Source organism: Pseudochaenichthys georgianus, chromosome 17, assembly GCF_902827115.2.
Source record: "Pseudochaenichthys georgianus chromosome 17, fPseGeo1.2, whole genome shotgun sequence".
Classification (NCBI taxonomy): domain Eukaryota; kingdom Metazoa; phylum Chordata; class Actinopteri; order Perciformes; family Channichthyidae; genus Pseudochaenichthys; species Pseudochaenichthys georgianus.
The window spans coordinates 9,023,323-9,040,896 of NC_047519.1; the positions used below are offsets into that span (position 1 = coordinate 9,023,323).

General features: G+C 43.7%; 2 protein-coding genes across 3 annotated transcripts; both read left to right on the forward strand.

Moving 5' to 3' along the window:
* The first annotated feature begins 2,587 nt into the window (after positions 1-2,587).
* LOC117462149 (profilin-2-like) lies at positions 2,588-9,025 on the forward strand. 2 transcript variants are annotated; one of them, XM_034104238.2, is made up of 3 exons: positions 2,588-2,929; positions 4,463-4,655; positions 6,540-6,916. In XM_034104238.2, exons 1-3 carry the CDS (start codon positions 2,801-2,803, stop codon positions 6,635-6,637), a joined length of 420 nt encoding a protein of 139 aa, XP_033960129.1. In that variant the 5' UTR covers positions 2,588-2,800; the 3' UTR covers positions 6,638-6,916. The 2 variants fall into 2 exon arrangements, with proteins under 2 accessions (XP_033960129.1, XP_033960128.1); XM_034104237.2 differs by having other exon boundaries at positions 2,592-2,929; positions 6,881-9,025.
* A 2,088-nt stretch (positions 9,026-11,113) lies between these two features.
* Positions 11,114-16,759, forward strand: LOC117462168 (uncharacterized). Its single transcript, XM_034104256.1, has 6 exons — positions 11,114-11,398; positions 11,544-11,693; positions 11,943-12,064; positions 12,140-12,305; positions 13,402-13,517; positions 13,592-16,759. Exons 1-6 carry the CDS (start codon positions 11,143-11,145, stop codon positions 16,757-16,759), a joined length of 3,978 nt encoding a protein of 1,325 aa, XP_033960147.1. The 5' UTR covers positions 11,114-11,142.
* The last annotated feature ends 815 nt before the right edge of the window (positions 16,760-17,574 follow it).

Sequence of the window (17,574 nt, forward strand, 5' to 3'; positions counted from 1 at the left end):
GGTCGGACTCGGACCCTTTCCAAGTTACCCTGTAGGTACGGTCTTTGAGGTATGAGGTGAGGAGGGAAAGTGCAGAGCCTGAAACTCCAAGTTCTTAGAGAGTGCGAAGGAGGATCTGATGGTTCACCGTGTCGAATGCAGCAGACAGGTCCAACAGGATGAGGACAGAGGAGAGGGAGGCTGCTTTAGCAGTGTGCAATTCCTCAGTGACAGCAAGGAGGGCAGTTTCTGTGGCGTGACCTGCCTTGAAACCAGACTGGTGCGGATCCAGAAGGTTGTTCTGATGGAGATAACAGGAGAGTTGTTTAAAGACAGCACGTTCAAGTGTTTTAGACAGGAACGGGAGGAGAGAGACAGGCCTGTAGTTTATAACATCAGACGGGTTGAGAGTGGGTTTCTTTAGGAAAGGGTTTACTCTCGCCTCCTTGAGACTGTTTGGAAAGTGACCAGAAGTTAGAGAAGTGTTGATTAAATGAGAGAGGAACTAGAATATCAGGAGCGATAGTCTGAAGGAGGTTTGAAGGGATAGGGTCCAGAGGACAGGTGGTAGGGCGGGCAGAGGTAATGAGGGTAAGAACCTCACTTGGAGAGAGAGGGGAAAAGGAGGTTAGTGTGCGGGTGGAAGGAGGGTCTGGTGACCCAGCGGTGAGTAAAGGTGAGTCAGAAAAAGAGCGAATATCATCAACCTTTTTTTCAAAGTGGTTAACAAAGTCGCTTGACAGAAGGAAGGAGGGGGAAGGGGCATTGGGAGGGTCCAAGAGGGTGGAGAAGATGGAAAATAGTTTTTACAGAGTTTCCTTAAACTTGCCATAACAAATCAAATACAGGCTTCTTATACTCTTACCAGTAAACAGGAGAAAAAGGTTCAAACTCAAAGAGGGTTTCTCACTCCTAAACAAATCAAAGCGTGTCTACAAAGACAGGTAAATGTAGTTTCTCTTTCTAAGGTTTCACAACAAGCAAAAGGACCGGTATATGTATAAATACAGGACAGCTATCTCAATACGCAAGTGTGTTGGGAGTAGGAGAAGTCTAGTCAGAGAGAGGGTAGAGGAACTGCACGGCTGCAGCTTAAATGCTCCTGTCTCCTCAGGTGGACAAATCAGCAGGTTGAAGGTAGCTAATCAGCTAACAGGCACCACCTGCTTGCTTGCTCGCACACACACACACACACACACACACACACACACACACACACACACACACACACACTCACACACACACACACACACACACACACACACACACACACACACACACACACACACACACACACACACACACACACACACACTCACACTCACACTCACAGACATAGGAGGAGGGAAATATATCTACACACAAATGACATAACGACCCAGGGTCGTAACACTCAGTAAAAGTACAAAAGTATTGGCATCAAAATATACTTAAAGTACCAAAAGTAAAAGTACTGCACAGTGTGCCATTTCAGAATAATATATGATATGTTTTGATTATAGTTATTGATGCATTCAAGTGTTCAAAGCTGGTAAAGGTGCAGCTAGTTTTAATGACTTTGTATACTGAAGGGTAGATTGTGACTTTACTCCAGGTGGAACTAAAGTCTGATTTAACACTTGATATTTTATATTATGAATCCATATCTGTAAATTAACTAAAGGTACAAAATAAATGTAGTGGAGAAGTACATAGTGGAAATACTCAAGTAAAGTACAAGTATCTCAAAACGTACAGTATTGTATTGAGTTAATGTACTTAGTTGCTTCCCACCTCTTCTCTTATATGCATTAACAAATGAACACCAGACCCAGGGACAGTCTTATCCTACAGGCCATAATACTGCTAAACTCCTGAGCTTGCAGTATTTTTATTATTTAAAAAAAATAATTCGTTTAAGGTCTCAAGTGTAGATATGTTCCATTGTTGGAAGAACCTGTGACACAATATTTTCATTGTGCAACTACAATGTAGCTGTGTATTTGACATCCAAACCTTTGAACCTTTGAAATACATGTTCTCTTTGTTTGAGGGCCACATGTTAAACTAAATAGATTATATTATATTAGAAGCATGTATTGTCATGTATACAAGTACAATAAGAAGAGTAAAGTTACTCACATTTTAGGACACTTTTTCTGAAGCACTTTTGAAATATGCAATCAGTTCTAACACAATTAGGGGGGAAATAGTATTAGATATATAAGAAAATGTTGAGTAAGGCTTGTGCAGATAACATTTTGAGTGACATATATCTCCAATAATCATGCTAAACTCAGATTTAGCAGTCAGTTTAATAAAACTCAGTGCATAACTCACAAGCAAGTCAAAAATACATATAAAGCATGCAAATGAGAGGATCATTTTGAATCCATCTGGCAGATGTACCTGAGGCTCATGGCACATGTTTCCTCCTCTACTATACAAACTGTCTGATGTGAGTGTGACAGTCTTTTACATTATTCCCACAACACGAACATACATGTAATGAATGAAATAACTACTGTCTAATGATTCAATCTGTAAATCTTCATGTGCCTCTTGGCTGAGCTCATAAATCCCTCTTTATTCCGCCGCCTGCTGCCATAAAAGCGCCGGGAGCTCATTGTGCGGAGGGATCTGATACAGACTACACCCAGCCGCTGCTTCACTCCCTGGCTTTCTTTGCTGCCCCAGCCTTGACGTTGTTAACGTCGTAGTGCGGGTTAGATTAGAGACTGTCCACTCGTCTCTAGGTTTCCTTCTGCTTTGTCTCTCTCCTGTGTGGCAACCGTACTTCCGAAGCAGCAGGGATATTCACATAGCATCAATTTTCTTGAACATGTCTTGGCAAAGCTACGTGGAGAACCTGATGGCCGATGGCAGCTGTCAGGATAGCGCCATTGTTGGTTATACGGACGCCAAATATGTTTGGGCAGCACATGCCGGTGGTACATTCAACAATATCACGGTAAGGGGTGAACATCGGGTAATATGAGTTAAAGTGTGGCTTCGTTTAACAGTGTTTTTGCACGTTATGCTCACACAGACGCTCGACAGACTGTGAACTGTTACCTTGCGGGGGTCTGAATGAAGCTAACGGTACCGTGCTAGCAGCTAGCTCGTTTATCGGTGGCCTGTCCGTTATTTCCTGCTAAGGAAACGCTGCAGGATTAGACCTCGTGTTGATCAGATAAGACTCCTTGTGGTTTTCATGTACCACTAAAGCGTACAACGACAAGTTGCGGTTAGAAGCTCTAACAGAATTGTCGAATCAGTGCTATATTAACCAAAGGCTTATTTTGAACCAGCAAGTAGACGGTGTCTGACTGAAGAAAACGGGCATGCTTTTGTGTGGCCGCTTTGATTAGCTAACGTTAAGCTTCACCGGCTACCTGTGGTTAAAAGGCTAACACTGGGGGAGGATTGGTTAGCATACGAATAGGCTTCCTCGTCAGTAAAATAAGAAACTCATCTGATAATTCATACATGTATGTTTTTGGTTAGCAATGACAATGTGTTTTTTCCCTTATTCATTGAGAGGGATGGGATGAGAGCTAGTCCGGCTGCGAAGACGTCACTTAACTTCCGCTGCTGCAGGGATTGGATGTGTTCATCCCCAGAAATTCTAGTTGTAATCAATATATTGGAAAGTTTTCAAATTATGTTCATAAACATTCTCTCTTAATATGCTGGAAATTTTAATGTTTTTATATATAGGGCTGATGCCAGGATAGTCGTTATATTTCGAATAGGGCTAAAAATAACAAGCAACTCTCATTATCGATTACTCTGCAGATTAATCGATTAATCACTCGTTCCAGAACATTTCTAGTCAATACGGTAACTATAATTGATAAGAAAACAGATGTGTATATAAGTGTTTTGAACCTATTCGGTTTACTATCATAATTGAATAAATAAATACCTGAAACTATTAATTGAAATTCAAAATGGTTGCTGGTAAATTGACAAGCTGCAACGATTAGTCAACTAAACGATTACTTTGACAAAGTCATCTCCAACAAACTTTATAATGGGTAAACTGTTTAGTACCTTTTTTTCAATGCACCAGATTCATCCTCTATAAACTAGAATTAACATTTTTCTAACACTAAAAACAAAGACTAAACTAGAGACAATCAAATCAGCTGATCATTTATATTAGTTGAGTGTTTAACTCTAGTTTTCATTTTAGAACTAAAACAGGCATTTTTGAGATTTGTATCAAACTAAAGTTTTTGCATGTTGTTTGTCAAACAAAACGATGGCAGAGAGTGTCCACGTATTTTTTTAAAAATCATAACTGCTTAATCTTTTTTTTTATGGGAGTTACTACTATTTATTTATCTTTAAACCCTAACGGAGTAGTTAATTTATTTTTATGTTATACTCCTGAGGAAGTATGCCAGTCATGTACCTGAAAGCGTATAAAGTAAATAATAGTATTTGTAACATGAATAAACTGACATTTCCCAATCCTGTGTTTTTGTGTATTTTTCAGTCCCAAGAAATTGATGTCCTCATCGGTAAGGACAGGGAGAGCTTTTACACCAGCGGTATGACTCTGGGTGGAAAGAAGTGTTCAGTCCTCAGAGACAGCCTCCATGATGACGGGGACTGGACAATGGACATCAGGACGAAGAGCGGGGTAGGAGAACCCACTTACAACGTCACAGTGGGAAGAGCCGGAAAAGGTAACATTGTCGTTTCAGAATTGTTAACTTTATCATCCTAACCATTTGTTGTGTTGTGTATGAGGGCTACCTCACATGAGTTTTGTGACTCACGGTTGGACATCCAGGGGTCTGTTTGATTAAATCTACAGCAACATGATCAAACCTTTGTTAATTTGAGCTTTTTAATATTTAAAGATGTCACCTCTGGAGTTTGCATTCTTATCATATTCAGAAAATGATTCTTATTTGTAAATGATCTATCCTGTAGTCGTGTTGCTATTTAATCTCCTTTTGAGCAAAGACACTTCAGTTATTTCAGATCTAACTGCTCACAACTAGCTAAAGTGAAACATAACCCAAGAGTCACAATAACATATGTCTGCTCGTCATCAAACCGTATCCAGGGTTTGCCTCATGGACTGTATATATCAATGGATGAGCATCACAAATAGTAGGAGTAGTGTTTGGGGGGGGGCAAAACTGCGGTATCAAGCCCCACACACCAGCTAGCTGCTAAGCTGACACAATGGTAGTGGTTTGGCCAGGAAGACTAAGTCTATCTCTTGTATTGTAAATGTATGATCAAATTGACACCTTTTTGTATCTCACAGACTGTTCTAGAACATTTAACTCGGAGCAGATGTCAATCACAGCTGTCAATCCTCACCTCTCACACTATTTTTATAGTGAAATATAACTAATTAAAACCAAACTTATCAAAACTTTTACAACCATTAGCTTGACAATTAATGCCTAGCGTGACAGAAATCACCTTTGTGAAAAATGTAGTTAAAGTTTTTAGTTTATCGTCCGCCTTTTTATATATACAGTCTATGGTTTGCCTACTCCAGTCCATTTGCCTTTGTGGTCCTCAGTGTCTGATATCCCTTCAGTGTTTCTCACATGATACTTTCAGTAGTCTGACTATGTTTTGGTCAGTTATCACTTTTTATGTGGGGAAACACTGATTGCAATCACAACCAAACTCTGTTTTCCTTTCTTTTTCCCATCACTGTTGCTCCTTTCTGTTGAGTGTCCATCTGTCATCCTCCTGCCTTGCATGTTATACTCAAAGAATGGTTATCAAAAGAGCACTAACATTGCCCGTATTTAAGCACACCCTCGGGAAAGATTAAGTTCCCATTGAGTCCCTGGCATGTATATTAATTAAGTCTTAATTTAGAGAAATTAGCCGATCACTTATGGGCTGTTTTCTGTGTGATACTCTCTGGTTCGTCAGTCTGAAGTTCCATCTGATTTGCTGTTAAAAGCAGACGTCAGCAAAAGCTCTCCCAACCAATTATTGCATAAAAGTGTTTTGATGGTGATATTCAACCATGTGTTATGGATGGCCAGTTCTGGCCGAGACATTTATCACTGAATATTCCATTAAAAAAAAAAAAAGTAATTATTTGGTATGTTAATTTAATTATCATAATTTGGCAGTCCAAAATGTACGAACAAGTGCTGCACAATTCATCTACATTTTATCGTCGTGCAAAATCTGAATTTGTGTTTAAATGAGTACCATTTTGAAATGAAGTATTTTGAGCCTACAATTTGGTATTGTTCGGACTTAACAAAAGACTTTTTTGAATACAGATCCTCTACAATTAATTATTATTTATTGATAATGATGCGAAAATAATCCAAATGGCAATATCGGTGAAATTATTTTCAATCATTTATTTCCAACCAAGTTGTACAGCGCTAGTATGGACAATGCATGATTACATTTGTAAAACTAGCATCTATGCTAGCAAATGGCCGTGAGCCCTGAGTGGCACACCATTAAATATCTATCTTCACGCTGCTGGTGATTATTTCTTTCTTGGAATGCCTTTCCTTTTTATCCTTTTTTCACTTTTCTTAACTGTCCCTTTTCTATCTCTTCTCTTCCAGTTTTGGTTCTTGTAATGGGCAAAGAAGGGGTCCATGGAGGCGGATTGAATAAGAAGGCTTTCTCAATGGCAAAATACTTGAGGGATTCAGGGTTTTAATGTTTTACAAGCTCACTTAGATCAAAATTTGAGGGACAAAAAAAAGAAGAGAGAAGAAATAACGCTGTTAAGATTTCTCCTGCAAGCAGTCAAATGTCATGGAAACCTTTTAATAGCAAATGAAGAGTGGTAAGATACTGTGTCACCTTTTTGTTACCCCCCCTCTTCATCCTGTAAGGGGGTGGGGGGAGGGGGAGACTCTTCAATTTTGTTCATTTCTCTTTTCTTCCTTATGTGCTCCAGTATTGGTTTTTGTCATGGGAAAGGAGGCGGTCCATGGTGGAATACTAAACAAGAAAGCACATTCAATGGCTGACTACCTGAGGAAGGCTGGATATTAAGCAACCTCTCCACCCATCCATCAGCCCACCCCCCACCCAACCAACCACCCACCGCATTGTGTTGACACTCCTTCCAGGATTAGACGGCATACAATGTAACATCCTACCCAGTGTACCCTTTTTAAAAACGGCCTTTTGTTTGCTAACTTCCCCTCTTTTTTTTATTTTATATAAACCCCCCCCAACCCCACTTAAACATTGTACCTTTTTTTTTTTTGGCACTGCAGTAATGGCATGTACATTGAAATGTTTATTAACAAAATAAAAGTGTAAAACAAATTGGGATTGGCTTTGTATAACATCACTTACGATTCCAAGCAGAAGTACACATGTAACGGCGGTTTTGCTTAACCCTTATGTTGTGTTCGGGTCTCCCATGACCCGTTTAAATTGTATAATAACTACGCGCTAGTTTTTTTTTTTTAACGGAACAAGGCTTCATAATATCCTCCACAACGGCTATATAAACACTAAAAAACTGATTTTGACAATTTTAAGCTAAGTCTGATCGTCTCAACAAAAAAAAAGGTGTATAATTGGGCGTCGGGTCTGGGAAGAACCAGCAGCATTGTTGGGGGTGACTCGGGCAAATTTGGCCCAATCAACATTCATCTTTGACTTTAGACACCCCACCCCCTTCATCCGCTGTAACAATAATTTCAAACTTTTTGGGGGAGATTGTATTCTAATATTAGTGGGATAAAGTAACGATCCACTGTCTTCTCTATAGGAAATCTGAGTGCATTGAGGTTTTACTTAAATATGTGGTGTAATGTTTTTTGGGGCCATAACATTACAACATGATTGTATGGTTATGAATGCATTATAAGTGAGTTATGATGTAGTTAAAACAATATTGGATGCTAGTGTTTTGGACTGAGATAAATCATGGGTCAAAATTGACCCGCGAACATCATGAACGGTAACAGCTTTTGAACACAACACGAGGGTTAGCAAAACAAAAAATGGCTTTTTTTTTTTTTGTTATCTAAAGTTGCATGCATACCCTCTTTAGCAAATCTCTGTTCCTGAGTAATATTCCAGCCAAAACCCATCTTCTCTTCTGCCTCCATCTTGAAAGAAATGTCCTCTGAGAAAGTCCTGTATGTGTGTACCAATTTGCTACCTGTTCCCCTCCATCACATGCTTTTGCTGTTGTACCTGAACGTGGTCTTAATGATGTGGGCTGTTTTGAGTGTAGTGTAAGAAGAAGACATATTCACCACATCCTGCAGTCTATGCGGACACCTCCATGGCGGCTCGGACATTTGTCAGCTTCTGCTATTTGTAAATTGTTCTGTGCATCACTTCCACCATGTGAAGTTCTTTTGTACCCTGCCCCCTTTGGACACATTGTCAAAAGTAAGAGGATTAACAAAGTGTTTCTGATGGAGGATTGTTGGCATCACCTGTTGACTGTAAACCATAAAGGCGACTTCAGATGTTAAACCGCTTCCTTAGACATCGACGCAACTTTCATCACCAATTGATTAGTAGCTCATGTCCATTAACCAATGAAACGGCATTTTACTACAGTATGAAGGACTACATCGAGGGTTGTTGGGCTCCTTGGAATTATTTGCCTTGTGCTTTAGTCATCAAAGGTGTATTCACAATTGTCATAGTACGGTACTTAGAAGTATATTTAAAAGAAGAAAAAGATGAAGCTGTGTTCACTAAAACCTCTTGAAAATGGTGTTGGAATAAGAACATTTGTAAGTTGTCTTGTGAACATTTTCTGAGAATAACTGTATTCTGTGCCATAAAAATGTATCTGATCTGTTGCTACGAGTTGGATTATTAACTGCTGCCCCGGAAAAAGAAGTAACTTTTAGTGGCACTTTCCTAAGGGGGATGTTTTGGCATCAGTAATCTCCAGACTTTGTGGAATATGTACAGAATTAAACAACGGAAAAATAAGTTTGCGATATTTTTGTCTTTTTTGTTGTTGTAAATTCTTTCGGCCACCAAATCTGCTACTTTGAATGCCATGAATTGACGAGACATCTTGTTTGCAGACAGATCAATAAAAGTTATTCCAACCAGAGGTAAAGCCAATATGTCCCGTCTGTTGCCTCGTAAGTACATGTTGTCTAATTCAAGAGTTTTATATCATTTATTTTTTAATTAAGGTTATCAGTTCACTTTTTTTCAATAATGATACACTACATTAGCTGTGACGCACGTCTTTTGGGGACATAGGTTAATCTTGTATTATACAATCAATACAGCTAATCACTACTGCCTTACCATTAACCTTTGAACAAATAGATTCCACTAGAATTGTATTATGGGAGATGAAGTCAGGATTAACCTCCTACTGAATACCAGAGATAACTACTCAATATTCCTTTGCAGAAAGTTAGAGGACAATCCACATGTCTATTGCATTTGACCAGATGAGAACCAGTAGTGCCAGATATTTCGATAATTATGTTTTTTAAGCTCAGCCAGTGGTGGAAAAAGTATTCAGATTCTTTAAAAGCAGTGTTACCACAACAAATACTAACTTTCAAGTCTAATAACTGCATCAACAAGGGTACTTGTGTTAAAGTATGATTAGGATGTACTTCAAGTATTAGGAGTAAAATAACTAATTGCAGAAACAAATATTTTAAAGCAAATCTTCACATTTAAGAAACTGAAACAGTGACATATATTTTAACTAAAACGTTCCTAGCAAAATTGCTGCCTGTTAGTTTAGTTGGATGCTTTAGTCTAACCCAAATAATCATATATTAAAAGCTTTTCCTAAGTATTGTGTGTCAACATTTATGAAGTAACTAGTGAATACATATTTAAAATAAACGACTTCAGTAAAAAGTCAAAAATGGTCTTTCAAACTGTTGTAGAAGTACAAAGTTGGATAAAATGGAAAAAATACTCAGGTGAAGTACAAGTACTTCAAATGTGCACACAAGGACAGCACTTTAAATGAAAATGTACTAGCCTAAGATTGGTTATAATAAGGGGAAATATGAAGGGTATATTTCAATTTTTGGGCTTTTTTTTCCATCAACTAAGATGTGTTATATCAACTTGAATTGACTAAATGTAAACATATATATTTAAGAGGTACAGTATAAGAAAAGCACAAGTTTCATGTGTGGGCTATTTTCCATAATCCTTTTTGAATTTGCTGAGGGCCAACTAGAAATGGACGACAGGCCTCCGTTGGTCCTAAGAGCAACACTAAACTACACTGCATCCTCAGATGTACACACTTCAGAGTGAGAAGCAGTGGTGGAGTGTAGCTAAGTACATTTACTCAAGTACTATTTTGAAATGCTTTACTTTATTTCCATTGTATGCTACATATGCTTCTACTCCTCTACATTTTGGAGGTACACATTTAATTTGTACTCCTCTACATTCATATTTATTATCTACTTTGTACATGATAGGATATGATGATATGCAGTACTGTACTACTAATCTAACTAAAATGGTCTCAGCATTTACAAACTACAACATTAAAATGTATGCCTTTGGTGATAAAACAGAATAATACTGTGAAAAAAGAGTCAATGTGCAGACTGAGTACTTTTACTTTGGATCATTGAAGTATATTTTGATAATAATACTTCTACTTAATTCATAAATGTTGGAGTAAAAGTTATAAATTGGAGTATTTTCAAACCATAGTATTTCTGCTAGAAGTGTATCAGTGGACACATAAAGTACAGAGTAGACAAAGACTCCATTGTATTATCTCACGCTATAATATATATTCTGAATCTGCTTGTTCTAGTCACACCAAGTCAAATCTTCAAACCCACACGATAACATGTAAGCTACTTTTTGGTTTGCTATGACAAATTATTTTGCGAGTAGTGACAGCCACAATCTCAAGGAAAAGTTAAAAAAAAAAAAATCAAGACAAATGTGATAAACAAGGCTAAAAAACATGGATGTCCAATAAACGTCAAAAGAAGAACAATTTAATGTATCTTTGTTATTCCTCCACTGCCAAAGACTACATGTCAGTAGGGTGTTCAGAGACACAAACGATCGCCCGCCCTTAATTGCTGGATTGGCAGCACCTGCTGTGGTGAGGTGTAACCAATCCCAATCAGGACGAGATGTGTTGAAAAGCTGCCTGCAGAGGAGAGAGAGCACACTGCTACAGCACTGCTAGTGTGCAGTGCATTTCCCTGTGTTCCAATGGCGCGTCGAGACAGCGGGGACGGTAGGATCTTACTATGTTTAGGAGTTTTACTGGTTGCTAGTTCATTTAGCCATTGCGCAAGACTGACAAAGCCTAAAGCCTTGGACACACTAAGAAGAAACTCTACAAGTAGCAATGGGCAAGCTAAAGGAAGTGAACAGCACCATGGAAGACTCTTAATAGGGCTACGTTCTCAGCAAGGAACCACAAAGAACCTTCTGGATGCTGATGCAGATTACCAAGATGACATGGGTATGTAGCTGTAATACTTGCAGTCCTGCAAGTGACTACAAGAGTTGTTAATCTTGTCAAGTTTTCTAAGACTAAGTCCAATGCTTTTATTTTTTACTTGTAGTTGTGTACATTTGAATAACTGTGCACACCTTACTTTTCAAAGCTTCGGGTGAAGGCTATTCAAAGCAAAACCGTGAGGCAGTGGAACGTCTTCTCAAAATGGAACCGAAGGTTGAATGTACAGTCAACTCCATGAGGCTTGAAGTCCAAGATGCTGCTTCTACCCCTGGATCTCTCTTCTTTGTGGACAGGGGTATGTTTAACGTGTGGAATGATCAGGGGCGCCGCCAGGCATTTTGGGCCCCATGAAAAGATATCACATGGGTTACTTAAAAATGTTTTTCTTAATGTTCTAAAATAGTTTGGGCCCCTGTCAGTCACAGGCCCTTAGAATCGTCCTAACTTTTCACCCCCTTACGGCGCCCCTGGGAATGATGCATATACAGCTGTTACTTGTACTGTACACAATACTTTTAAAATGTCCTGTCAAATGTATTGTCAGGAAGCGGCTTGTCTCCACTGCCTTTGTCAAAGTTGCCACAAAGCTGCGGTTACACCATCCGATCAACACGGAGAGATTTGGTCTTAGTTGCCCCTTACGATGGTTGCTTTGTCGCTGTTGAGGTGAGATACTTAATCTTGAAGCAATGCACATTTGAACCATCATGTACACATGTTACATTTGCTTTCTGGCTTTAGGAGAACTACTACGTTCTCCCATTGCGTTGGTATGGGTTACCAGTGAGGATGTCATGCCCTATGATGAAGCAGTCATCACCTGACCCTCCGAGGGTCACCTGCCATGATCGGGGCATGATCGTGAAAACGAGTTGGATAGTCCCCGGTGCTAAAATTGTAGTAAATTGTAAGTTTCCTTTTTCTTTCGATATTTTGTATCTTAATGTTGAAGATAAATATGAATGGATGCCTATATACATTTAATTGTTAGGGCCTATGTATAGTGCATCATTGCAGTCGTTTATTTAGGGGACATTTGTGTTTATGCTATTCCATGTCTGCATTGATGAAACTCTGCACATGGCACACTCCAGTTTAACTTCTCCTGGCAGTCTGTGATATACTTACTCTAACTGATTCCCTATGCATTCTATTACATCATTACCTCTGTCATGCGCAATGTCCACTAGTGGCATGTTATTTGGAATCAATTTTACATTGCATTTAGCTGACGCTTTTATCCAAAGAGACTTCCAATAAGTGCATTCGACCAACAAGATACAAACTTGAAGAAAACGGAATCATATCAGTCCATCATAGTCCAGCCGCAAGTCCTCAAAAAAAGGCTTTCGTTTTTGAGATACCCCTACCCGAGGTAGAACAAATGACGACAATGATTTTTTTTATCTTTAGGGTCTCCCATTAATGAAATTGATTGTTGTCAAATTTTATTTTGGGGGGGAAAAAATGTTTTTTTGGTTGTTCTTTAGAACTACCCCAATCCCAAATTAGACCAGGCCGAATGTGGGAAAGGTGACAAAAGCCCATAACTTGAGAATGACCACTCTTTTCCTCTTCAGATTTGCTGAGGTATGAACCAGGTGGCTGTCCTACATCGCCAAAATAGTCAGACAATTATTTAACTAAAGAAATACTGAATTATAGTCCTGTAAACTTAGCTTTAGTTTAGACGGAAATTGTACTTTTTGGTGATGGGAACATAGGACTCCATCACTTTTCTCTCATTTATCAGAAAAACAGAAATCTCTAAAAGATATACCATTACTGAATTGGCTAGGGTGCTATTGAACACTAACCAGTAGTTGTATGGAAATATCTGGTACAGTTCTATTGCAAATGAGATTTCTTTAGACATAGGCCTACCTCTTCTCTGATACAGTCAAATTCCGAATGGGGGATAAGTGGCACAATAGCTTATAAGTTAAGAATGCTCACTCTGATGGTCATGATTTTTTTTTAAAGTATAACTTATTACCTTTCAGTGGATGGTAACTGGGAGCCATTGATGAAGGCATCAGCCAGATGTGGGTTCAGTGTAATCTTGCATCCTGAAGGGGCAGTAATCTCTGTTCGCTATGCACCCTGTCTGGGCATCAAGGTATGGGAGAGTATTTATTTTTATTTGATCTCCTTCAAAAAATGTTGGATAACCAATTTATCTTATCGTTTCAGGATGGCATGTACACCCTTGAATTGGCTGGTGAGGGAGAAACTAAAATCTCCTGTCCATCATTGTCAGCTGTTTCAGAGTTTCCTGGGAAACCATATCAAGGGTCAGAGGATATCAAAGGACCCAAGTTGCCTCAACCTGCAGCTCAGGACACAAAAGCTCCCACTACTGTACAGCCATCCCAAAAATCAATCCCTTTTATAGTGCCATCTGACAACCCTCAAGAACAATTACAACAGCCTTTCTACCCCTCCTTCCCCTACTATCCTCAGCCACAACCTGAAAAGCCAACTGCACCTCGCATACCACCCCAGCCTGACACTCCTCAGGGCCAAGTACAGCAGCCCTTCCCCCACTACCCTCAGCCAGTGCCTGAAAAGCCAACTTCCGCTCCCAAACCTCCACAGCCTGACGCCCCACAGGGCCCAGTACAGCAGCCCTTCTTCCCCTTGCCCTACTACCCTCAGCCAGAGACTGAACAGCCAACTGCTGCTCCCAAACCTCCCCAGCCTGACGCCCCACAGGGCCCAGTACAGCAGCCCTTCTACCCCCAGCCAGCACCTAACCAGCCAACTGCTGCTCCCAAACCTCCACAGCCTGACGCCCCACAGGGGCCAGTACAGCAGCCCTTCTTCCCCTTCCCCCACTACCCTCAGCCAGAGACTGAACAGCCAACTGCTGCTCCCAAACCTCCCCAGCCTGACGCCCCACAGGGCCCAGTACAGCAGCCCTTCTACCCCTTCCCCAACTACCCCCAGCCAGCACCTAACCAGCCAACTGCTGCTCCCAAACCTCCCCAGCCTGACGCCCCACAGGGCCCAGTACAGCAGCCCTTCTTCCCCTTCCCCTACTACCCTCAGCCAGTGCCTGAAAAGCCAACTTCTACTCCCAAACCTCCACAGCCTGACACCCCAGAGGGCCCAGTACAGCCGCCCTTCTTCCCCTTCCCCTACGACCCTCAGCCAGCACCTAACCAGCCAACTGCTGCTCCCAAACCTCCACAGCCTGACGCCCCACAGGGCCCAGTACAGCAGCCTTTCTACCCCCAGCCAGCACCTAACCAGCCAACTGCTGCTCCCAAACCTCCACAGCCTGACGCCCCACAGGGGCCAGTACAGCAGCCCTTCTTCCCCTTCCCCAACTACCCTCAGCCAGAGACTGAACAGCCAACTGCTGCTCCCAAACCTCCCCAGCCGAACGCCCCACAGGGCCCAGTACAGCAGCCCTTCTACCCCTTTCCCAACTACCCCCAGCCAGCACCTAACCAGCCAACTGCTGCTCCCAAACCTCCCCAGCCTGACGCCCCACAGGGCCCAGTACAGCAGCCCTTCTTCCCCTTCCCCACTACCCTCAGCCAGAGACTGAACAGCCAACTGCTGCTCCCAAACCTCCCCAGCCTGACGCCCCACAGGGGCCAGTACAGCAGCCCTTCTTCCCCTTCCCCAACTACCCTCAGCCAGAGACTGAACAGCCAACTGCTGCTCCCAAACCTCCCCAGCCGAACGCCCCACAGGGCCCAGTACAGCAGCCCTTCTACCCCTTTCCCAACTACCCCCAGCCAGCACCTAACCAGCCAACTGCTGCTCCCAAACCTCCCCAGCCTGACGCCCCACAGGGCCCAGTACAGCAGCCCTTCTACCCCTTTCCCAACTACCCCCAGCCAGCACCTAACCAGCCAACTGCTGCTCCCAAACCTCCCCAGCCTGACGCCCCACAGGGCCCAGTACAGCCGCCCTTCTTCCCCTTCCCCTACTACCCTCAGCCAGCACCTAACCAGCCAACTGCAGCCCCCAAACCTCCCCAGCCTGACGCCCCACAGGGCCCAGTACAGCAGCCCTTCTACCCCTTCCCCAACTACCCCCAGCCAGCACCTAACCAGCCAACTGCTGCTCCCAAACCTCCCCAGCCTGACGCCCCACAGGGCCCAGTACAGCAGCCCTTCTTCCCCTTCCCCTACTACCCTCAGCCAGTGCCTGAAAAGCCAACTTCTACTCCCAAACCTCCACAGCCTGACACCCCAGAGGGCCCAGTACAGCCGCCCTTCTTCCCCTTCCCCTACGACCCTCAGCCAGCACCTAACCAGCCAACTGCTGCTCCCAAACCTCCACAGCCTGACGCCCCACAGGGCCCAGTACAGCAGCCTTTCTACCCCCAGCCAGCACCTAACCAGCCAACTGCTGCTCCCAAACCTCCACAGCCTGACGCCCCACAGGGGCCAGTACAGCAGCCCTTCTTCCCCTTCCCCAACTACCCTCAGCCAGAGACTGAACAGCCAACTGCTGCTCCCAAACCTCCCCAGCCGAACGCCCCACAGGGCCCAGTACAGCAGCCCTTCTACCCCTTTCCCAACTACCCCCAGCCAGCACCTAACCAGCCAACTGCTGCTCCCAAACCTCCCCAGCCTGACGCCCCACAGGGCCCAGTACAGCAGCCCTTCTTCCCCTTCCCCCACTACCCTCAGCCAGAGACTGAACAGCCAACTGCTGCTCCCAAACCTCCCCAGCCTGACGCCCCACAGGGCCCAGTACAGCAGCCATTCTACCCCTTCCCCAACTACCCCCAGCCAGCACCTAACCAGCCAACTGCTGCCCCCAAACCTCCCCAGCCTGACGCCCCACAGGGCCCAGTACAGCAGCCCTTCTACCCCTTCCCCAACTACCCCCAGCCAGCACCTAACCAGCCAACTGCTGCTCCCAAACCTCCCCAGCCTGACGCCCCACAGGGCCCAGTACAGCAGCCCTTCTTCCCCTTCCCCTACTACCCTCAGCCAGTGCCTGAAAAGCCAACTTCTACTCCCAAACCTCCACAGCCTGACACCCCAGAGGGCCCAGTACAGCCGCCCTTCTTCCCCTTCCCCTACGACCCTCAGCCAGCACCTAACCAGCCAACTGCTGCTCCCAAACCTCCACAGCCTGACACCCCACAGGGCCCAGTACAGCAGCCCTTCTACCCCTTCCCCTACGACCCTCAGCCAGCACCTAACCAGCCAACTGCAGCCCCCAAACCTCCCCAGCCTGACGCCCCACAGGGCCCAGTACAGCAGCCCTTCTACCCCTTCCCCTACGACCCTCAGCCAGAGACTGAACAGCAAACTACTGCCCCACAGCCTGAAAAGGCAATGGATGCTCCTAAACAACCACAGCTACAACCCATATATTCACAACTTGTAACTTTACCCCCTGCTACCACCTTGCAGCAACCACAACAGGTCACAGCTCACTCAACAGGCATTCCATACATGCCACCCATGTACTGTCCTCAGTTCTGCCCAGCTGGTATTTCTAATTGCTGTCCACAAATTGCTTTTCATCAACATCTCCATCAAATAGTCCCTGCTGGACTTGGCATTCCAGGTTCACCTTCATTCCATTCAGGACTGCCTTTCCTTCCTTCAATGGTATATTCTGGTTTTGGCAAGGGCTTGGGATTTGCCCCAAAGCCAACTGAAACATCAATGCAACCTACCACAACAACATCTTCACCTGTACCTCAGTCCCTTCCATCTCGACATGAAAAGCCAACTTCCGCTCCCAAACCTCCACAGCTTGACGCCCCACAGGGCCCAGTACAGCAGCCCTTTTACCCCTTCCCCTACGTCCCTCAGCCAGCACATAACCAGCCAACTGCAGCCCCCAAACCTCCCCAGCCTGACACCCCACAGGGCCCAGTACACCAGCCCTTCTTCCCCTTCCCCCACTACCCTCAGCCAGAGACTGAACAGCCAACTGCTGCTCCCAAACCTCCACAGCCTGACACCCCACAGGGCCCAGTACAGCAGCCCTTCTACCCCTTCCCCTACATCCCTCAGCCAGCACATAACCAGCCAACTGCTGCTCCCAAACCTCCACAGCTTGACGCCCCACAGGGCCCAGTACAGCAGCCCTCCTTCCCCTTCCCCCACTACCCTCAGCCAGAGCCTGAACGGCCAACTGCAGCCCCCAAACCTCCACAGCTTGACGCTCCACAGGGCCCAGTACAGCAGCCC